General features: G+C 26.5%; 1 protein-coding gene across 1 annotated transcript in view; it reads left to right on the forward strand.

The window, feature by feature from the left end:
• LOC136084821 (uncharacterized) overlaps positions 1 to 23,192 on the forward strand; it is a 122,411-nt gene that overhangs the window by 8,397 nt on the left and 90,822 nt on the right. The window contains exons 5-6 of the mRNA XM_065805864.1: positions 8,548 to 8,898; positions 17,548 to 18,006. Of these exons, the coding sequence (XP_065661936.1) occupies positions 8,731 to 8,898; positions 17,548 to 18,006 (627 nt within the window). The 5' untranslated portion in view covers positions 8,548 to 8,730. The remainder of the gene's footprint in view (positions 1 to 8,547; positions 8,899 to 17,547; positions 18,007 to 23,192) is intronic.

Here is a 23,192-nt window from a genome sequence, read left to right on the forward strand (position 1 = left end):
GCATTGGATTTTATATGATTTTGTGTATAATATTACAGCTTGTTTGGAGATTGGTAAAGTTCAAGCTCTGTTGACAGTTACTTTTCATGCTAATGTGTCTTTTTAATATCATAATATCAAGGGTATCAGGGTTCATTATATATCAAAATCAGCAAAATATCAAAGGTATTTTTGGCTTTTTATTTGAACAAAGATTTCAAAACCTGTTTGTAATTGTGATGTTGGCAAGCAAAAAGTATTAGTTCCCTGTTTAGTTTTTCCTCCGAAAATACACAAGCTCTTTTCAATAGCCTTGTATTAGATGCAGTTGTGTCACAGAACATTATTAATACTTTACTATAGAAGTTCCAGTAATAAAGTGCATTTAACACAGCTTTAACTTGATCCTGACTGTAAGATTTCTTAAGTTTGGGTACAAGTTTGGGTACAAGTTGATCCTTTTCTCTAAATGAAATTAGAATTGACAGGCGTTTTTTTTAAACTTCCTATATCCAGAAATTATTTTCCATTCCAGTTTCTCAGTCTCAGTCCCCATTTCAGGTATATCATTCTTAGAATCTGGTTTTGCTGTTTCTGCATTATCTTTTTTTTTTTGCATGCAAACACGTTTGAATGGACAATTTGTTTATTAGGAAATCATTACAGCTAAGATCTAGTGCTTCTTCTACAGCCTGAACTAAAATCCTCTAGGAATCCTTTATGACAGAATCCTGTATACTCAATTAACATCTTTCTATAGCTGCACCTAACTTAGGCTTAATAAAGTTTCCCTTCTCTTTTTGTAGTAGTTTTAAAACTTACCATTAGAGAGGTGAATGGCAAGAGTTCTTTAAGGCTTTCATTAGAGCTGTTATCTTGCTTGTGACGTACTTGCAATTGTATAAACTCTTATCTCGTAAAAGATAATGATAAACTCCCAAATTACATTTGCTCTATCTTTTTTTCTGTTCTTTTAATTTACTCTGTCTAGCCGTTTTGTCTTTTTTGGCTAACTTTTGCCTACACCCAGTAAATATCCTAAACACCGTGGCTCCAGTAAATATCCTGGACACCTTAATTCTTGTAATTTTTGTAAAAACGTTTTAATTTTTCTATTTTTACTTGTTTTGAAGCATCAACAAATCTGAAAAAATATCAAATATAAATATTTGAAGAATAAAATATAAGACTATTTGAAGCTATATCAAACAAATTATTTAAATTGTTTTCAAAGTCCTCCACACAGTACTCGTAAACATCTTTTACTTTTAAAAATTTTTTTCAACTCTCTCTGAGTAAAGTGGTTATATAAAAACTTTTTACACAATTCTGGTAAGGATTCTGTACTTATAGTTAATTTAACTTAGTTAAAATTAAAAAAAGTACTGCAAAAGTATTTGACGGTTAGACAGCAACTTTACACATGATACTTCATAATCACAATCTAAGTAGATATTTTTTTAATTGTTTCTTAATTCCACTGCCACTTTTAAAATGTAAAGCAATATGTGTTATTCATGAGAATAATGAGAAGTACTACGAGTACTCAAAGCTACTTCAGCGCAGCTGAAAAAATAAATATATAAAAATATAAACAGTACTGTTTATATATGTATATATAAACATATATATATATATATATATATATATATATATATATATATATATATATATATATATATATATATATATATATATATATATATGTGTATATATATAAATATATGTATAAATATATACATATATATATATATATATGTATATACATTTATATATGTTTATACATATATATATGTATATACATATATATATGTATATACATATATATATGTATATACATATATATATATATATATATATATATATATATATATATATATATATATATATATATATATATATATATATATTTATACAATTAAAACTGTTTACAATTTATAGTACAATTAAAACTTTTTACAATTTATACATAATAGTATACAATTTAAACTGTTTTAATGCTTTCCTGAAAAATGATGAAAATGAAGATTGCGTTATATATATTTATTAATATACATATATACACAGGGTGTGGCAGTGTATATATGTGGCTGTGTATATATGTGGCTGTGTATATATATACATATATACACAGGGTGTGGCAGCAATTCGCAAACTAATTTTTGGCTAGGTTTTGTGATGTAAATAAAATATTTTACCAATTTGTTTTTGTTAATTGTTGTTCAATAACCGCCTTAGATTTTAATGAAATAGTAAATAAAACACATTATAGTTAAAAGTTTTACAATGGAAGCCAAAAGAACCGAAGTTTTAAATTTGATTCATGTGGGTTTGTCTGCTCGTGAAGTGATTCGTGTTTCTGAAGTATATAAAACTATATTTTACAAAGTGGTTAAACGTAGTAGTGCTGAAAGAGCCAAAATGCCTCCAAAAAATCTCCAAAAAATCTCCAGTGAATAGAAAAGTTGATAAAAAGTTCACAGAAAAGCTTAAAAAGCATGTTGAAAAGAATCCTACTGTATCCATCAGAAAGACAGTAAAATTGTTCAATGTTGATGAAAGGACAGTCAGAAGAACTCTAAAAACACTTGGAAAAGTCAGTGTGGCCCAACCTTCATGTCAACCTTTAACAGAAAGCCTAAAAACATTATGATTGGAATGATCAAAGAAGCTTATAAATCAGCTAAAAAGCCATGCTTTGTCAACAATTAAAGTTTTCTCAAAACTTTTTAATATTGACTGTGTAATAAATTGGCAAAATGACAAATTCATTGTGCAGAAGGGTGACAAAGCACCACCTTTATGGTGCTTTGTCAGCCTTCTCACAATGAATTTGTCACACCAAGCACCCTCAGTCCATCATGATACTAAGAATCATTGCTTTTAATGGAGAAAAATTTCCACCAATCTACACCAAAGAGAAAGAAAAATTTACCTCTGATGTATATTTAGCTTACTAAAATACTATATGATTCCATGGCTGAAGAAGATATTCCCAGAAAATGATTATATTTTTCAACTGGACAATACAGCTTGTCATGGGTCCAGAAAAACGCAACAATATCTTCAGGATAATGTGACTAATTTCTGGCCCAAACACTTTTAGGCACCATCCCGCCCTGACCTGAATCCCCTTGACTATAGTGTGTGGAGCGTAGTTGAGAGTAAGGGTTGCAAAAAGGCCTACTCAAGTGTCAAGTCACTGAAGTCATCAATTACCTGTGCTTGGAACTCAATGTCAAGGGACTATATAATAAACACCTGTCAGTCCTTCTGTCCTAGGCTTGAGGCAGTGATCAAAAAAAGGAGACTTAATTGAATATTAAGATGGAAAAAGTATTTATCTTTAACTTTTCTTCTATTAATATTCCATGAATATAATTTTTTAGTGCTTTAAAAATTCATTTCGAAAAATCTTCTAAAAAGTTTGTGAATTGCTGCCGCACCCTGTAGTATTAGTATTAGTTTATGCTGTGACTGGCGTTGCTACCAGTGAGTGTGGTTTTAAAGCACACTATAGTGTGCTTTAAAACATGTCATAGATGTCATAGATGTCATAGATGTCATAGATGTCATATATGTCATAGATGTCATAGATGACAGCTGAGTCAATTATGATTTGACTCATATCAATCAAGTTTTGCTTTAAATGAATTTACCGAATTAGCTTTAACAAGATTTTCTGGCAGCGCATTCCAATAATTTGCAGTTCGATTTAGTAAAATATTTTCTCTATAATTATGTATAGAAAATTCTTTAGAATACTTTAGGTTATGGCCACAAGTACAATTAGATTTGAAGGACTTATTTTCTTCAAATTCAACTTTATTGTAACCTTTGAAAGTTTGATACAGTTGAATTATGTCACCTTGTTGTCTTCTTTTAACTAGTAAAGGCATTCTAAGACAAGCTATTTGATCTTTATAGCATAATTTATTGATTGAAGGTATTAATTTAGTAGCACAACAAAAGATTTCTTTATTATACCCAAAATGCGGTTTGCTTTGATTGCACTTGATAAGACTTGATTTTTCCACTTCAAGTTATCTGAAAAAATCACTCCTAGGTCCCTTTCTGAATCTGATATGTTAAGTTTACAATCATTTATATAAATTGGGTATCTATTATTTTTATAGCCATAGTGCATAACTAAACAGTTGCCAATATTAAAGTTAAGCAACTTATCTTGTGTCCAAGCATAAGCAGAGTTCAAATCGCATTGTAGTTTTTATGTAACTCATCAGAAGAACTAATTGACATGATTTTTGTTTCATCAACATTTAGTTTTGAAATATTTTTCAGAGAATCAGGAAGATCAGTTACATAAATTATAAAAAGTAGTGGAATCAATACAGATCCTTGAGGAACTCCACTATACACATTAGACCAAGTTTAAATTATAATCTTCCATAATAACTCTCTGCATTCTATTTAACTTCATTGGTTTCAATCTTCCTATTCTATAGAAAGCTTGAAAACAATGAAGTTTTAAGCCACTAACACTATGCACTTCAAGTTTTAAGATAAGCCTTAGATGTGGTACAGTATCAAATGCTTTTTTAAAGTCAAGTAAAACTACATCCGCGGGAATTCCTTAATCAATAATTCTTGTAATATAATCCAGAGTTTCTAGTAAATTTGTAGTGCATGACCTTTTTTTAACGAATCTATGCTGTTGATTAGCTATAATATTATTTTCATGAAGATATTTTTCAAACTAATTTTTAATTATGTCTTGTAGTATTTTAAAAGTAATATACGGAAGTGATATAAGTCAAGAATTTTCAGAATCAGTCTTGTCACCTTTTTTATATAGTGCAGTTATATTTGCTGAAATAAATTGATTTGGAAGTTAACTTTTTTCTATTGACTCCATAAAAATAGAGGAAGAGCAAAAGCAGTAGCACAGATTTTAAGATAGATGGATGTAACTTGTTGACTCCGTAGGCTTTGTTTCAATCAAGATTATTTAGCCTTTCAAGAACATCTTCATATTGGATGTCTTCAGGAGTTAAATTAAAGCTGGTATCATAGATTCTTGCTTTGAATAATAGAGTGCACTTTTTATTCTCTTTGACAAAAACATTTTGAAAACTTATATTTAGTAGATCACCAATCTTTTCTATATCCTGGGTTATTTCAACGTTTGGTTGTCGCAGAGCTTTTATATCGTCTTTTACATATTGTTGTGAATTCATATATCTATATAATACTTTTGGGTTCTTTTTAACTTTTTCCACAATCATTAATTTGTATTTTTATCTTGCAATGGAAATTTCATATGAAACTCTTTTTGATAATTATATATATATATATATATATATATATATATATATATATATATTATATATATATATATATATATATATATATATATATATATATATATACATATATATTTATATATATACATATACATATATATATATATATATATATATATATATATATATATATATATATATATATATATACATATATATATACATATATATATATATACATATATATATATATACATATATATATATATACATATACATATATATATATATATATATATATATTTGTATATATTATATATATACATAGATATATATATATATATATATAATACATATATGTATATATTATATTATATAATATATATATATATATATATATATATATATATATATATATATATATATATATATATATATATATATATAATATATACATATATGTATTATATATATATATGTATATATATAATATATACAAATATATATATATATTTTATATATACAGTGAGAACAGAATTTAATCGTACAAAGTAATTTTTCAATAAAATTAACATCTTTGAATAAAATACTGTATCAATCAGTAATTATAAAGAACTTTTTTTTCTCCAATTATTTATTTGGTAAAAAACCTTCAAAAAAATTATTAAATTTTTCTTTTTGCTTTTGAATTACCTGGTTAAGAATTTGAAACAAAAAGAAGGGGATGAAAACACTTGCACATAAAATAATTGTACAAGAAAAACTTTATAGGTTAAAGCTAAGAAAAAAGACCAGTTTATTAAAATAACTAAGAAACAAATTCATGTTTTTGTATTTTATTAATATACTTTATTATTTAGTTAGTCCTCCTTTTCCTTTAATTACATCTAACAAGCGTTTCAGCATTGATTCTACCAGACATTTGATTTGATTATTGTCAATATTAGACCATGATTTAACAACAGTTTTCTTTAAATCTTCTTTTTTCGTAAATGCTCTATTACTTATTTTTTTATCTAATAAAGTCCATAAATGCTCTATTGGATTCAAGTCTGGGATCTGGAAGGCCATTCTAAAACGTTTATGCCATTTTCATCAAGAAAAGTTTTAGCTTTTTTAGCAGCATTTTTTGGATCATTGTCTTGTTGAAACGAAAAACTGTTTCCCAATCTAAGACTTTTAGCAGAAGATTTTAAATTTCGTTTTAATATATTGTTATACAAATCAGCATTCATAGTTTCATCAATAAATTCAAGTTTACCAACACCATTCCATGCCATACAACCCCATAACCACCACTATGTTTAATTGTTCCTCTTGTGCAACTCAAATTAAATGCTTTACCGCTTTTTTGCCAAACACTCTGTGCACCATCAGGTTTTTTTAAATTAAACTTGGATTCATCAGACCAAAGTGCTTTTTTCCAAAATGATGCTAGCATTAAATAATACTTTTTTGCAAAATTCATTCCTCACTTAATATGATTTTTTATTAAAAATAGTTTTTTCTGAGCTATACATCCACTAAACCCTGCTTTATGAATGCAATTTCTAATTGGTGTAAGTGAAATTGTGTTTCCTGTTAAATTTTTCAGATAATTTCCTATACTTTTTGCACTTTCAAACTGATTTTTTTTAATCATTCTTAAATTTCTCTATCATATCGTGAGGTTGTATTCAGCTTTCTTCCTCGTCCAGTACGAGGTTCAAACGCTTCATATTGTTTGTATTTATTTACAATGGCTCCAACTGTTGTAAGTGGAATATTTTTAAGTTTTTTAACTTTTCTCTAAGTATTTCTTTGTTTAACCAAGTCGACAACAAGTTTTTGTTGAGTGGTATTTGAATATTTACCTTTGGGTGTCATAATGTTCGATGAACAGAGTTTTAATGACATTTTTTATCAAAAATAATATTAATTGTTGAAAATAATATTCTAGAAATATAAATTCAATAATAAAATTAATTTTTTATAAATTAAAAAAACCATAAACATTCATAGCAAATAATAAAACAGTTTCATACAATTAATTGTTGTGCATGCAAATTAATACCTCTGTAAGTAAAAAATCAAAAATTGTATAGCAAACACATTTTTTTATATTTTTACTAATTAATTATAAATAAGAAATAGCCATAATAAATTAAAAAAAAATTGGTTCAGTTATTTTTATTATTAATCAAGATTAAAGCAAGTTTTAGCAAAATAAAATGCAAAAACTACTTTGTACAATTAAATTCTGTTCTCACTGTATATATTATATATATATATATATATATATATATATATATATATATATATATATATATATATATATATATATATATATATATATATATATATATATATATAACCATTAGATGTTGTCCGAAAGTTTTTTCCATATTTTGTTGACAAAAAGTAAAAAGTAAAATTCAAGACCAGAATTTTTTTTTTTTTATTAATTGATAGACTGTCTGCCCCAACCAAACCCTCAGTCGATGTAGGAGCACTCCCTTGCGGGTCAGGCTAAAAGATAGTAGATGTAGCAGCACTCCCTTGCGAGTCAGGCTATTTGTCAGTCGATGTAGCAGCACTCCCTTGCGAGTCAGGCTATTTGTCAGTCAATGTAGCAGCACTCCCTTGCGAGTCAGGCTATAAGATAGCCAATGTAGCAACACTCCGCGCATGATTTGCAGTAAAAAAAAATAAAAATAAAAACATTTTATTAAAAAAATTAAAAATAAAAACATTTTATTAAAAAAAATAAAAATAAAAACATTGTTTATATTGTTAAAAACATTCAGAATGTTTTTAAAACATTCTGGTCAATTAAATTTTCGTTTTTGTGGTTTTTTTTAAAACAATTTATTTGTAATTAAATTAATGGTTTTTACTTTCGTCCAACACGCAAATGTTGGACAAAAGTCAAAAGTAATTAAAAATTGAGGATCTTTTTTTTTTAATTTCTTTTTTATGTTTTTTTATATACACACATACATATATATGTATAAATTAAATTGAAATAGCAAAAAAGCATTAAAAAATTTATAAAACACATTTTTATTTAAATATTAGATTCAAATTTAATTAAATTAAATCAAAAACCAAATTTGAATCCAAAAACTATAAAATTTTATCCTTGTAACTAATATGTTAGTATCATCTTAAAAATTTCTGGATTAAAGTCATCTTATTATAAATTAAATTTAGCAAAATATTTAAGAACAGTTCAGATCGTAATCTGCAGTATTGAAAACTATTTAATGTTAGTCTGCAGTTTTAGAAAGCTACTTAGTTCTACTACTTATTATCTTTTTTTAAGGAATCTTCAATTTATATTAAGTCATCATCAAATATACCAAAAAACTGTGAAATTTTACTCAAGTCAATAGGGCATCCTAATATTTCACATTCTCAAATTGAGGATAAGATTGCATCAGCATCAAGTTTTTGGTTGGAATGTTAGGAAATCATTGATCAACTCTCAATACAACATTTAGAAGTGATGTTAGAAGCTTTAGATAAAATGTCGATTTCGGTCATCCAAGATGCTTCTCCTCCAATTAAGCAAATCCAAACAGCAGTTAAAAATTTTTTCACATTTCTTAATTCACAAAGAAATTATTCAGATATAATACATAAAAAAGTAGAGATGATTCATAACATGGTTAAGGTAAATAATAATTTTTCTCATACATTTTAAATTTTATTTAAAAATATATTTGACTACGTTAAAAAGACTTGCACTCTGCACAATTTTTGTATTATGTTTGTTTACAACTTTGCTTTTTATGTCATGCAAAAACTAATTTTTTATAGATTATTTAAATTATTTGAAAAGTTAGTTATCGTTAACTTTTTTTTATGTTTAAAATTTATTATTGTATTTGTAGTGTTTTCTTTTATTGATTTTTAAGTAAGATTAGTCATTTATTATTTTAAAATCAAGTGATATATTTATATAGCTAATTCAGTAAAATTAATCAAGCTATTATTCTGTTGGGCCTTGATTGTTTAAAATGTAATAGATTTATTAAAATAATGTATAAATTTGAACTAATAAAAATTATTTAAACCTCACAGCTCAAGTAAACAGTAAAATAAAACAATATCTGAAAATCAAAAAATAATCTATTCATTTTACAGCTTCATTTTGAAATCACGTTAGTTTATACTCTGTCAAACATTTAGTAGGAGGCGATTATATTAAATTACTTTTTCATAGAAAAATGTTCTAGCTTCTGGTTTCTACTTTCAAGCTGTATTTTTGGAAAAGTCAATGATGTTGACTATTCCAAAAATAATTCAAATAAAATTAATAAAAATTAATCAACACCATTAACTGGTGTTGATTTCTTATGTAGAAATCAACACAATGTCCAAAAAGTTGTTGAAAAGCAACTTTTTTTCCAATGTCCAAAAAGTTGTTGAAAAACACAACATAGTTTCTCTTTTTTTCTCTCTTTTCATTATTATTCATATTATATCATATATATATATTCATATTATATATTCATATATATTCATATTATATCATATATAAATTTTATTTTATAAATTTTTTTTTTACAACTAATCTCTAACTTATAAAACTTGAATTATTGTTAATTTTATGTATTTTTATTTATTTTTATAGATAAACAAAATAAGTAAAATGATTCTTAAGTTTACAGGAGCAAAAAAGTTATAATTTTAATTTCATGCTCAAAGTCAGTATTTTTGCTTCCAATTATTGTTTGCTAATTAAAAGAAAAGAAAATTATATCTGATTCTAGATTTTTTGTTATTACCTTAAAAAAATAGCCTAATGATGCTAAAGTAGTTTAGCATAATTTGATACTGGCATAAAGGCAGTATTTGTAGTGCTATCTTTACCTGGTTTTTAAACTATTGTTAATTAATTTTTTCAAAATCATTAGTTATATTTACATTGCTAATTCGACAAAAAGATTTAAGTTATCCTATTTGGGCTTGATAAGTTAAGTTAAAATAGATTTATAAATAAAAAAGGTAAAAGTTACCCCATAAAAAAATGTTAAGCACCTCATCTGTAACTTTAGTTAAAATTAAAATAAAAGAAAGTATAAAAATTAGAAGTATCCGTTAGCTTTATTTTAAAATCATGTTGGTTTATACTTTCAAACAGTTAATGGTAGATGATTATATAAAATTATTCTTATATAGAAAAACTTTCAAATTTCTATGTTCTACTTTGAATCTGTTTTTTGTATAGTCAATGGTATTGCATTATTTCTTATGTTAACTGCATGAAAAATTGTTGAAAAACTGTTTTAAGTTACATGTGGACCTAGATTTTTGTATGACTTTAAAAACAACAGCTACATAATGCTAAAAATAGTTTAACAACATTTGCTGTTGGCATAAAGGTAGTGATAAAAACATTTGCTTTTGGCATAAAGGTAGTAATAAAAACATTTGCTGTTGGCATAAGTTTAGTGATATGTTTTATTCAGTAAACTTATATGCTTGTTTATCTTAAAACATATAAAATAAAAAATCTTTTTAGTGTGAAAAAAATGGTAGTCTTCAAGGTATTTGTACAATTTGGTTTTATAAATTTGTTTTTTATTAACATAAAGTTTTAGACAAAAGCATCTTAATGGTTTTCTTACAGTACTGTATAGAATTGCTTAAGTTTTTCTTTTTTTATAACATTTTTATAAGCTTACTGTATTGGCATTTCATTTGTCTATTTTTCACTTTGTTTGCACAAAACAAAGAGCTAAGTATTATGAAATTGTTGTTTAGTGAAAAAAACTACTAGAAAAAAAAAAAAAGATTTTTTTTAACTTTTGCTTATTGAAAAAAGGAGTATTAGTTATTTATGTAAATTTAATTATTTTTAATTTGAATATTTTTTAATGAAAAATATCTATTTTTTCTTGGGTCCCATGGACTTTGTACAAACACACAACCTGAAATATCCAATAAAATCAATCAATAACAATCTTGGATGCTCATCAGATTGAGTTCTAGTTAAATGCTGGTTCAGAAGATCAGAATTATCTTAACCATTTCAAACTTTGGGTGCCCAACATTTTCAATAATTGACGTACACAAAGTCTATGGCTTCAGAGACCTTACTTGTAGCTAACTAACTAACTTGTAAACTTTAAAATTACTGATTTGACATAGTAAACACTGCTAATTGGTTTATTGTTTTAAACAAAACTTGGATTAAATATATTTTACTATTGTATTATGTATCTTAAGAAAGTTGGTAATAAAAAATATTTTCCAAGTGGACTTGAAATAAGTGATTGATTTAACGCCTACTCTCCTTCTTTTTCAAAATTGATAAAAAAAATGCTTTATTTTTACTTGGATAGACGCTTTGAAGGGTTTCCAAAATTTGATTAAATTCCTGCTGGTTCATTTAGTAAAGATTTATAAAATGTTCCTTTTGTTTTTTAACAAGGTTAGTTATTTTATTAAATTGTAGAACTTATGATTTTTAGTGGATTTATTTTTCAATCCAAGATTTTTCGAATCCAAGCAAATAAATATCAAAGTTAATTCTTTTTAGTTAATAACTTTTTACAACAAAGTAAATAACTTTTTAAACAATTTGGTCAAAGCTTAAACTTTTGAGAACTTTTCTTTTAATAAAAATTACTATACCAAATAATTGAATTTTCTGATTGGTGTGAAATTGTAAAGTGGTTTGACATTTGTTAGAAAACTGTACAAACTAAACATTTTAACCATAAACTCAAAATCCTTGAAAAATGACTTTATTCAATAGTGAAAAGATTGTGACTATTTGGTATTGTTTAAAATAATGGTTTCTTTTTTTTTCCATGTCTATTACATTTAATTTAATTTCAAGTTTGTAATTAAAATCACTTGGAAAGTATTTTGACCCAGGCAGACTATAATACAAAACTGCAACAGCAATAAATTTGCCTTTAGGATTAACTATTTTCATTCAAAATTTATCTATAAAATCAGATTTTTGAACACAACTAATATTATTTTTTATAAACAAAAAAATTCCACTAAGAATATTGTTGATTTGATTTTCACTGGTAAAGTATTCTCCTGGATTTTTCAACTGGTTATTTGCATTTGAAATGCCAGTAAGTGTTTTAATTAAATTTAAATTATGTTGAATCATTCTGCATGTAGTTGCAAAGTCATTCTAGCTAAATTCAAGTTATGCTCAACACCAGAGTTATGTCCAACTCCTTGCAGTTTCAGATTTTGATAATTTTTTGTATACAAGCTCAAATAAATAAAAAAAACTTCACCCCAAATTTTAGTGTCCTCCTCCTGGAAAAATTGATACTCAGTCCTAATCTATTTTTTCACTGTTTTGTTCAGCACCATTGATTTTTTAAACACATCATGTTATAATAGTAGCTTTAACTTATGTAATACTTGTTCAGCAGTGATGAAAATTTTTATTTAACTATTTTTCAAGGTGAAGACCTCAAATTTGATGGCTAAAGCACCACACAATTAAAGCTTCCATTTAAAAATTAAATTTCAAAATGATGCAACCCTTTTCTTAAGTTTTCTGACAGCCTGTATAAAAATTAGTATATCTTAAGGCGCTAAAAGATATGGTTCTGAAATTTTTTCCTATGGTTCTATATGTAATAAACTCCTTAATACAAAAAACCTGTATGGTTTTCTTTTTTAAATCTAATTTATTTATATTAAAAGTTTTATAATAATAAACTTAAATAGTATAGTAAGTTAAAAAGTAAAAAAAAAGTTATAGAAATTAACAATCTTAAACAGGTTCAATAAAAATTTAGTTTTCTGATTTAAATTTTGTCCAACTGCCTATAATGCTTTAGTGTTCAATCTCACTGATTGTGTATTATCTTCCTGTGACAATTGTTGGAATATTAACTATTGACAATAAGTTTGTTGGTGGGACCAAACCCATATCATTTTTTGAAGGCAAATGTAGATGCATGCATCTTTCTTGAAAGTCTTTTTTTTTAACATCAATCTCCATAACTAGTCCAATTCATGAATTGTTACCATATATCAAATATACCAACATTTCAAGGCTCATATTCATAAACCAGCATTCCTAAATAATTTCATCATTTTGGAAATTAAAAACAAATCATAACTCTAGTTATTCAGTGACAACATTAGTTCCAATTTTAATGTTACATATACGAGTGAAATTGTGATAGCTGCCAGTTCCTGGTAAATTTTTTGCACTTGTGGATCTCTACTTCATTACACTTTGGATTATTGTGTTTGACTCAACTAAATATTTAGTTAAAACTGATTCCTATGATTTCACTTCACCAAAAATCAAACATTGCAGAAAGTATATGGTTAGTTGTTTTTTTATGAACGCTAGCAATTAAAGTTAGTCTCTTCACAATCTCACCAATACCATTTCAAGGTGTTTTACTATGAACTATTGCAAAAATGGCCATGTATATTTGATTGCCAAATCTTGCTCATTAGGGCATAAATTTATAAAGTGTTCGAAGTTTTTACAGTGGCCAACACATCCATCTGAATAGTAATGAACAGTTTTATTTCCTTAATAATATTGCATTTAATATGTTCAATTGTTAACTTTATTACGTTATTTACCATATCTGTATTATGCAGTTAATCATTAGAGATAAAACATATTGAGTCGCATTTGGGTACATTACTTACTTTTTAAAATTTAATAATTTTATTTACAGTTGCTTAAGGTATTTCTTAACTTAACAGGATCTATGTCTGAAGTTCTTGTGATTCCTAATTTTACAGTTTAATGAACTTGTAATAATTTCTTTTTACCAAGAAAAACTCTTTAGTGACTAATTACAGCATGCATTTAAAAAAATTTATTTTTCAGTCACAACTTCTACTTTTTAGTCACAGTTTTTTTTAGTTACTGCATGCGTTTAAGACTTTTATATTCATTTACTTATGGCTTATGTATTCATTACTTATATATATTTTAATCAGGTATACTCTTTATTCATAGAGGTAAACAAAAAAATTAGGGTTTTATTCAAAAACTTCTTTATGCTAAGTTCATTATCATCATCTTTATAAGTCCAACTGCAAGTTGGTTCTCCGGGTTCATTATCCTTAAATGACATTAATATAAATTTGCATAAAGAGCATATCTTTTGTTTAGGAATATCATTAGCACCAATGTTTTCTAATTCTCTAGTCAGTTGAAGATCAATTCCCTCTTATCCTTCTAAAAATACAAATGATAATAATAACTTCAAATATCAAGCGTATGTGTTTCTGTAAATATATTAAAAACTTGTCTCTCTATTTATAATTACAATACTTATAGTTTTAAAACAGTTTTGCAGTAAAATAACAGTATCTTTTCTTCTCTTCAGTATCTTTTCCCATTGCGTTAAATGGATCACAAAAAGTTACACGACTTTCGGAGTTTTGTTTAAAGTAAATACATTCATGATGTAAGCAAACCGTTGCATATTCATTTATTTCAATCCCAGAATGACTAGTTATCAAACTTTTTTCTACATTATTGAGACTAGAAACTTTTTTGACATATTTTTTTATGGAACGTCAGAAAACTCAAGAAATGGGTTGCATCATTTTGAAAATGAACTAGCCATCATTTTTGAGCTCTTTGCCCTAAAAAATAGTTATGTTAAAATTTCTATCACCATTGAGCAAGTATTACATAAGTTAAAGCTACTAATGTGACATGTGTTTAAAAAATCAATGATGCAGACCAAAACAGTCAAATAAGAAAAAGGGACTAAGTATCAATATCTCCAAAACTGTATAGAGTTAAATGCTAAAATTTGGGATGAAATTTCTTTTCATTTATTTGAGCTTATGTACCAAAAATTGTCAAAATCTGATATAGCATGGTGTCGAAAATTTTGTTTGTTTGTTTAAATTGACATCAAATGACCCATTATGAAATCAAACAGATTTATATAGGAATTTGATTTAAATCAATTGTAACATTTGTTCGATTGAAGAAAGTTAAGAATATTAATTTAATGATTCGAGTTAAGTAACACAGTTTTTATAAAAATAACATAAAAAGATAATAAAGTCTGTATATTATTCATGAAACAATTACTTTTTTTACTACTGCACCAATATTTAGTAAGTGCTAAACTGAATTTTTTTTATTATTTGATTTAGGTTTCGTAATTTAGATTAAGTTAGAAAAATTTATGTTTATTTGTAAAAGTTAAGTTTTTCAAGTTATCAATTATATTTTTTTTACATTTAACAAATATTGAAAATTTATTAGTGAATTTACTAGGTTTTTAAATTTAAAATCGAAATAAAAAAAAATAAAAAATAAATGTGTTAATTTTGATGATCAAAAAGAAATATAAATAAACTATACAACAAGTATATATATATAAAACCTAAATAAAATAAATACTTTTATAAACATCTTATTATATTATACATCTCATTATATATATATATATATATATATATATATATATGAACAAATAAATATATATATATATATATATATATATATATATATATATATATATATATATATATATATATATATATATATATATATATATATATATGCATATATATATTTATATATAAATACATACATATATTTATATATATATATATACATATATATATTTATATATATATACATATATATTTATATATATATACATATATATATTTATATATATATACATATATATATATTTATATATATATATACATATATATATATATATATATATATATATATATATATATATATATATATATATATATATATATATATATATATATATATATATATATATATATATATATATATATATATATATATATATATATAGATATAGATATATATACAAAGATATATTTATATATATATATATATATATATATGAGGTTACATATTCAAAACCACCCTGAGCATCTAGAAGTACCATGCTTGAGGTTAGTGTTTCAGAGTTTCAAGTTAAGAAAGTTTTAAATAGAAAATATATAAATATGAGTAGCTCCTTGCCTGTAGTGGCCATAGCTTGACTTTGACTAAATGATAAAAACCACTATTATATTTTACACTGATATCTTTCAGACTATTATTTGGATATATTTGTATGCATTGCCTATAGTTGTAATCATATTAGGAAATTCCAGTAGAATGATGGTCAATCAATCAAGAATGATAGGCGATCAGCCAAAGTCTTATTGATATATTTACTGTTTAAATCTTTAACATTGTCATTAATGTATAATATTTTGATCTAATTAAACATTGTCTTGAAAATGATCATTTTTTTGAGTATGTCTGAGCCGGCAGTGCATGTCTGATGTTAGCTAAAATTGTTATACAAGACAGTTTAACTTGCTTTATGTAGTTAACAGGTTTTTGTTTATTTTGGACCATTAACTTAATTTAATGCTTTGTTACCAACTTTTGTAATTGGTTTGTTGTTATTAGAAGTATAAATGTTTTTATTTTGTAATATTTGGTCTCTTAGTCTTATTTGATCAAAAGCAACAAGGATATAAATGATATTTCTTTGTGATTTTTATATTTTATTTAAAAAATGTTAGTGCTTTTTTGCATTCAAAATTAAAATGATTATTTTTCCACAATTTTTAAATATCTTACTCTATGCCTTTAACCAGTAGAGTGTGATCTTCTGTTGCATTTTTTTCAATTTTAATTTTATGATGGTTTTTATATTTATTGGGGTTACATATTTAGCTATTATATAAATATATATTTAGTTATATATTAGTTACTGAAAATTCATATAGATATCTTTTCAGTGGATTTTATATGATGATTTTTTGACATAGTTAGGAAGTTTGACAAATGATAGAGATTTATTTAATATGCAATGTTGCTAATTATATATATAAGTTGTGACTTCATCTTTTTTTCAATAATTGATCATCTTTTTTCAATAATAAATCACCTTTTTTATTAATAATTGTAGTGAATATGCATATTTTACTGAATAATTGTAGTGTATTTGCATATTGTAAAGAAGGTTATTAGGATATACTGTTATTTTGTTTTTGTTATTAGTGTCTCTTTAGTTTATTCTATTTTATTTAACAATGTTTTAATTGTTGCAAAAGTTCAGTTTTAATAAACATTAAGACAATATTTTTTGAATGATTTAAAAGTTTAAGTAGTAAGTATTTAAGTGTGTCAGTTTAAATTTAAACAAATTTTCAATTCAATCAATTTAAACAAAACTTGTTTTCTATTACAAATAAAGTTGTGAAAAAAAACTTGTGGTGCATACACTTAGTATGCACTACTTGCATTCCGTACTAAGTTGCAATAACCTTGTTAATAATTTATTTATAGAAGTTATTTGAAATACAATGGAAAGAAGAAAGAGAAATTGTGAAAAAAGAGATTAAAAGCATTTTGAGTTCATCAATTAGTGTTTTAAACGCTGATTTACCAGACTATTCTAGGATCATTAAATCTATTGTAGAAACTATAGAAAGCTTAGATAAACCGTGGGCTATAAAAGAAACATTAAAGTCAACACAAAGTTCAACATTTTTGATTGAAATGGCAGCAAAAGGTTCATCATGGCAAAATGTTGATATATCTTGGCTGGCCAATGTAAAGTATTTTCAACCAACTTTATTACCTGTTATGAAAGTACCCAGTGATAAATCCAGTGGTGTTTACAACAGTGCTGAAGAATACTTTGAAATTGTGATACAACTGTGGATTGGTTTAACATTCATTGATGGAAATGCTAATCTTAACCCAAAATGTTATCATAAATTTCAAGGAAAAGAATGTGGACAAGTACTTTTTTACATTTTTACATTATGAATGATGCTTTTAAAAGAATAAAAATTGTCTAACTAATATAGTTAGCATCTAATTAATAAAGACAACATTTACTTATACTAAATACAGTTAAGCGACATATATATACTATATATATATATATATATATATATATATATATATACATATATATATATATATATATATATATATATATATATATATATATATATATATATATATATATATATATGTATATATATAATATATATACACATATATATTTATTTATATATGTTTAATATATATATATATTTATATAAATAAGTTATTTATATACTTCAATGACAAAAATTTATATAAATTTGTTAAAATAAAACTTATACCAAAATAAAACATTTATGCTTAAAAAATTATAATTTAAATTAATTTTTTATTAATGTAATTTAAAAGAAAATTTTTGACTAATGCTCCGTTAACCTTAACGGTGAGATGAGAATACAGCTACTGCTCATAGAAGTTTCAAACTTTTATTGCAAAATAATAGTAATAATAATATTAAAAAAAAAATCTATATATATATATATAAATCTATATATATATACATATATATATATATATATATATATATATATATATATATATATATATATATATATATATATATATTAGGGGTGTTCAAAAAAAGTGAATTTTCAAATCTAAAAAACCATACCCCCTAAATTTAGGGCAAATGTATAAAAAATTAGCCTCGCAAAGTTTGAGCGCTGTCCAATCACTTTCCCCCCCCCCTCAAGTTAAAAATTTAGGGGAAAATTGACCGAAAAGTGGTAATTTTTGGGTGCCTTAAGGGAGGGGTAATTTTTTTTTTCTGCTATGTATATAGGCCTATATTTTTGTTTAAAAATATATGGTTTTTTTCCTACTTTTCAAAAATTTATGTTTGGTGGTATTGAAAATCATGAAAATCAGAATTTTTGTAGTTAAAGTTAGATTTATATATATATATATTAGGGATATGACTTTTTAATTTTTTTTCAAATAAAATGTTTCCTGTATCATAAATCGATGAACTTTTACCTAAAATCATGAAAAAAGGCCCAAATAGCTTTCTGCAACAAAAAAAGGTCACCCCCAAAATAAAAATTTGATTTACCATTTTTATACATTCATTTTTGACCGATGTTTTAATCTTAAGCTTAATTCTCAGCTTAATTCTATTTATTTCATTATTTTGTTATGAATTTATAAATATAACGCCACACGTTACCATGGCAACGAAACGGCCGTGTGCCGGCAAATACTTGGAATTGTTATGTGATGACGTCATTGTGTTACCACGGTGATATAGACGACTGAAACAGACTGTAGAAGATTATAGAACTTAGTAGAACATTCTGGAAGCTCTAAATAATTATATAAGCGAGCTGCTGTCAGAGCTCAGTGTTGATAATGTGAATAGTTCTATGAAGTACTCTGCGTGTAACTGAGCTAATAAGGAACTACTGTAGCGAACCTAAGACGCTGTAAGTGTACGAAGTATAAGTAGTTGTAGCATTATCGTTAGGATACGGACTGGATTATCGAACTGTTATCAACATTGACTGGATTATCGAACTATAATTGGATTACTATACAGTTAAAGTATTTTATTAATTAAACGACTTTATTAAACGGATATTTACGCTCAGCTATCCGTAAAGTCGTAACAATATTATATGATGTCTCACAAGAAAAGTCATACCACAGTAACAAAGAACAAGAAGACTTGGACTAAAAATTTGGTGAGATTTCAAGAGTCACACAGAAGAAGAGGAAGCGTGGCTGTAGAAGAACATTCACTCGATGAAAAATCCAGAATACCACTTCAATTGCAGATCGTAGGAAGATACCAGTTTCTCGGAGCATATGTTAAAGGAAGAAAAGAACGAATAGACCAAATTTCTAAGGAAATTACAAAATTGTGGGACAATAAACTGAATTTTCCACGTGTGTCTGATCAAGTGATAAGAGCAAAGCTTATGAAGGTGCTGAAGGTCTATGATGAATGTGTCAAGCGTGGAAAATATGATGTTCTCAATGCATTATTTGACATCACGAAAGTGAATGGCCAGTGGTTATCCTCGGAAGATAAACGTCTATACCACCTACAAAAAGAAAGTAAAGGACAGGTGGGGTACTCAACAGGACAAGTGGCAAGTAAAGAAACCATTCACCCTTCCAAGAGAAGGAAAGTCCAGTCTGGAACAGCAATACCTTCCACATCACAAGTCCTGTCTACCACAGACAGTGGTACTGAATCTGAAAAGTGCAAAAGTAAGAGTGAAGATGATGAAGACGACGACGGTGATAAAGACGATGATGAGGACACTCAGAAAAAAACTAGAAAGCACTACAAAAGTAAATTTGCTGTAAGTATGGTTACATCAAGTGGAGTTTCCACAAAGAAAGCTGCTAAAATATGCAATGTATTATCACAACAAGGTATTGATATTCCAACTCCAAGTCAATCAGCAATTTACAAGTCCATATTCAAAGAGGCAGGTAAATTAAAAAAAGAAATGATACAACAACTTAAAATGGAACAGTGGTCCTTACACTTTGACGGCAAACGAATAGATGATAAGGAATATCAGGTAGTTGTACTTCAGAATGAAAGAACTGACGTGAAACTTGATGCACTGCGTTTAAAAGATGGCAAAGCTGAAACTGTTGCTGAAAAAATTGCCTAACTTATTGATGAATACAATTTGTGGAATTCAATTAAGATGATCATTACTGATACAACAAACGTCAATACTGGGAAGAGAAATGGAGTTGTTGTGAAGTTGCAACGTATGTTTAAATTAAAGGGTGTCACAATACCACAATTTATCGGTTGTCAGCATCACGTACTAGACAGGATTCTCCGTCTGGTGATGGACGAAGAACTTGGGGGTGATACCAAATCTCCAAACATTGAATACCCATTTGTGTCTGAACTGTTGAATAAGTATGATGAACTGAAGGATAAGTTTGTGAATGGAACTGTAGAAATTCTTGATAAATCAGGGTGGAGAGACGATATGAAGTTTTTGTACCATTTAACAAGAGTGTTTAGGTTCTATGAAGAACAAAGAAACTTCCCTCTGATTCACTTTCAGAACATTCCTAATATGAGCAATGCCAGATGGAACTCAAGAGCCATTCTGGCGTTCATTCTTATGCCTGAAGCGAGAAAGAATTTGGAGAAGGTTTGCAGGTTCATTTCATATGAGTGGGCAGAACATTGGTTTAGTAGTCAAAAGTACAATGACAATGACTTCAAGAATTTATCTGATGTATTGAAGCCTTACAAAAAGGCATTGCAGTCATTCAAAAATCACTGGAAGAAAGAGCCATCCGTCATCGACATACCACGAAGTAATCAGATAGCTGAACGTGCAATCAAGGTGATGCAAGACCTGTATGCTTCCTGCAGAAAGAAAGACAAACTGCAACTTCGATTCATTCTAAGTAATAAGCGCTAGACTCTTTATGAGACGTGAGCATCATGTGACCCATGTACTAAACACAGTAGGCCTATAGACACAGACAGTTATGTATATTGTTGTACTAGACGCTTTGATACTGTTAATTTTGTAATACTTGTATAATTATATATCACATAATGTTTTTTGTTATATCACAGTACATGTTGCATAAATAAATAAAATAACAACAGGAGTATGACTCTTACAACATCTTCAGCCTTTAATATTCATTTACTGTACAAAAGTGTACCTATTGAAAATTCGATTTTTTGGTTTTGGGGTAACCTTTTTTCAAAATATGTCAAAATGAAACATCTATTCGTTCTTTTTACATAAAAGTTCATTGAATTACGATACAGGCCTAGTAGGTTGCAAAAAAGTCATATCCCTAATATATATATATATATATATATATATATATATATATATATATATATATATATATATATATATTTATTTGTAAGCCTTGTGTGTATTAACATATACACACAAGGCCTCTCTAACTATTCCCAAGACATACCAGAGGGAGCAACCAACTTCATTTCGCCAGTAAGAATGACCTCAGCAATGTTGTTTATCTATATTCAAAAAAACACTATTTATCTATATTGAAAAATCAAAATGAGCAAGAATAAATAAAATTATAAATTTATATTCAAGTTTTAAAACAGAAATAAAATTTACAAACCTAAAAATAATCAAGTTTAACTCTTTATCTTTTTTCGCATCACACCAAGTCCATCATTAAACTTAATCTTTGAAATTGTACTGGATTTTTGTTCTTGTGATCTGAATACAGATCGAATTTTGTCCACAGTTAGCAATCTGTTGTGCTTTTCAGTTTCATCAGAATATCTATGAATATAATGCCCCATCATACCTATTGACCGTTCTGAATGGTCATTTACAAAAATCAAAGTTTCAGCATATTTTTGAAAACTTTTGAAGCATGACTGAGTATGCCAATAGTTTGGTGGAAGTGAGAGCCAGTCTTGAACTTGTTGCTTATCAAACCCAATCATGTCAAAAATCAGGTAAGAAAAGACATCAACCAAGGCAGACAAGGATGGTGGTTTTTTCCCAATTTTTGTATTCATTTTATAAATTTCCTTGATATCTTGCTTTACTTTATTCTCAGGCTTATAATAGTCAGAGCTAGGCATATCAAATGACAGAATTGCTGATGCAATTTTTGCCTTCTCCTCTGATGCTAACTCATCATCTAGCAAAGCTAAAGGTATCATTGTTGAATCCAAATACCAACAGTGTTTATACTGAGACTCTAATACAGCATCGACAGCTATTGGGTTTGTACATACCTTCTTGTACAGATGCATTTGATGTATGCCTGTAATGTCAAGAAAAGGAGCTTTGATGACATCCTCAGATTGTAGATACCATTTTGCATAAAAGCAAACAATAAATTCTGTAATAAGCTTAATTTCAATTTTCAGTTTATCATTTTCCTGAACAAACGTAAGTTGATTGGATAAAAGCCGAAGCTTTAGATAATAAATTGCTTTTCCTAAAAATCTTGCATGATGAATAGCATCAGTTTTTCTTACTTTATATGTTATAGGGGATAAGTGCGTGACAACTAATTCTGCAAGCTCACTTCTATCATCTCTTATAATACCTGGTTTACAAACGTATGCTTTGCAAAATGTTAATGACTTCATAGCTGCTTTT

This window comes from Hydra vulgaris, chromosome 09, assembly GCF_038396675.1.
Source record: "Hydra vulgaris chromosome 09, alternate assembly HydraT2T_AEP".
NCBI classification, from domain to species: Eukaryota; Metazoa; Cnidaria; class Hydrozoa; order Anthoathecata; family Hydridae; genus Hydra; species Hydra vulgaris.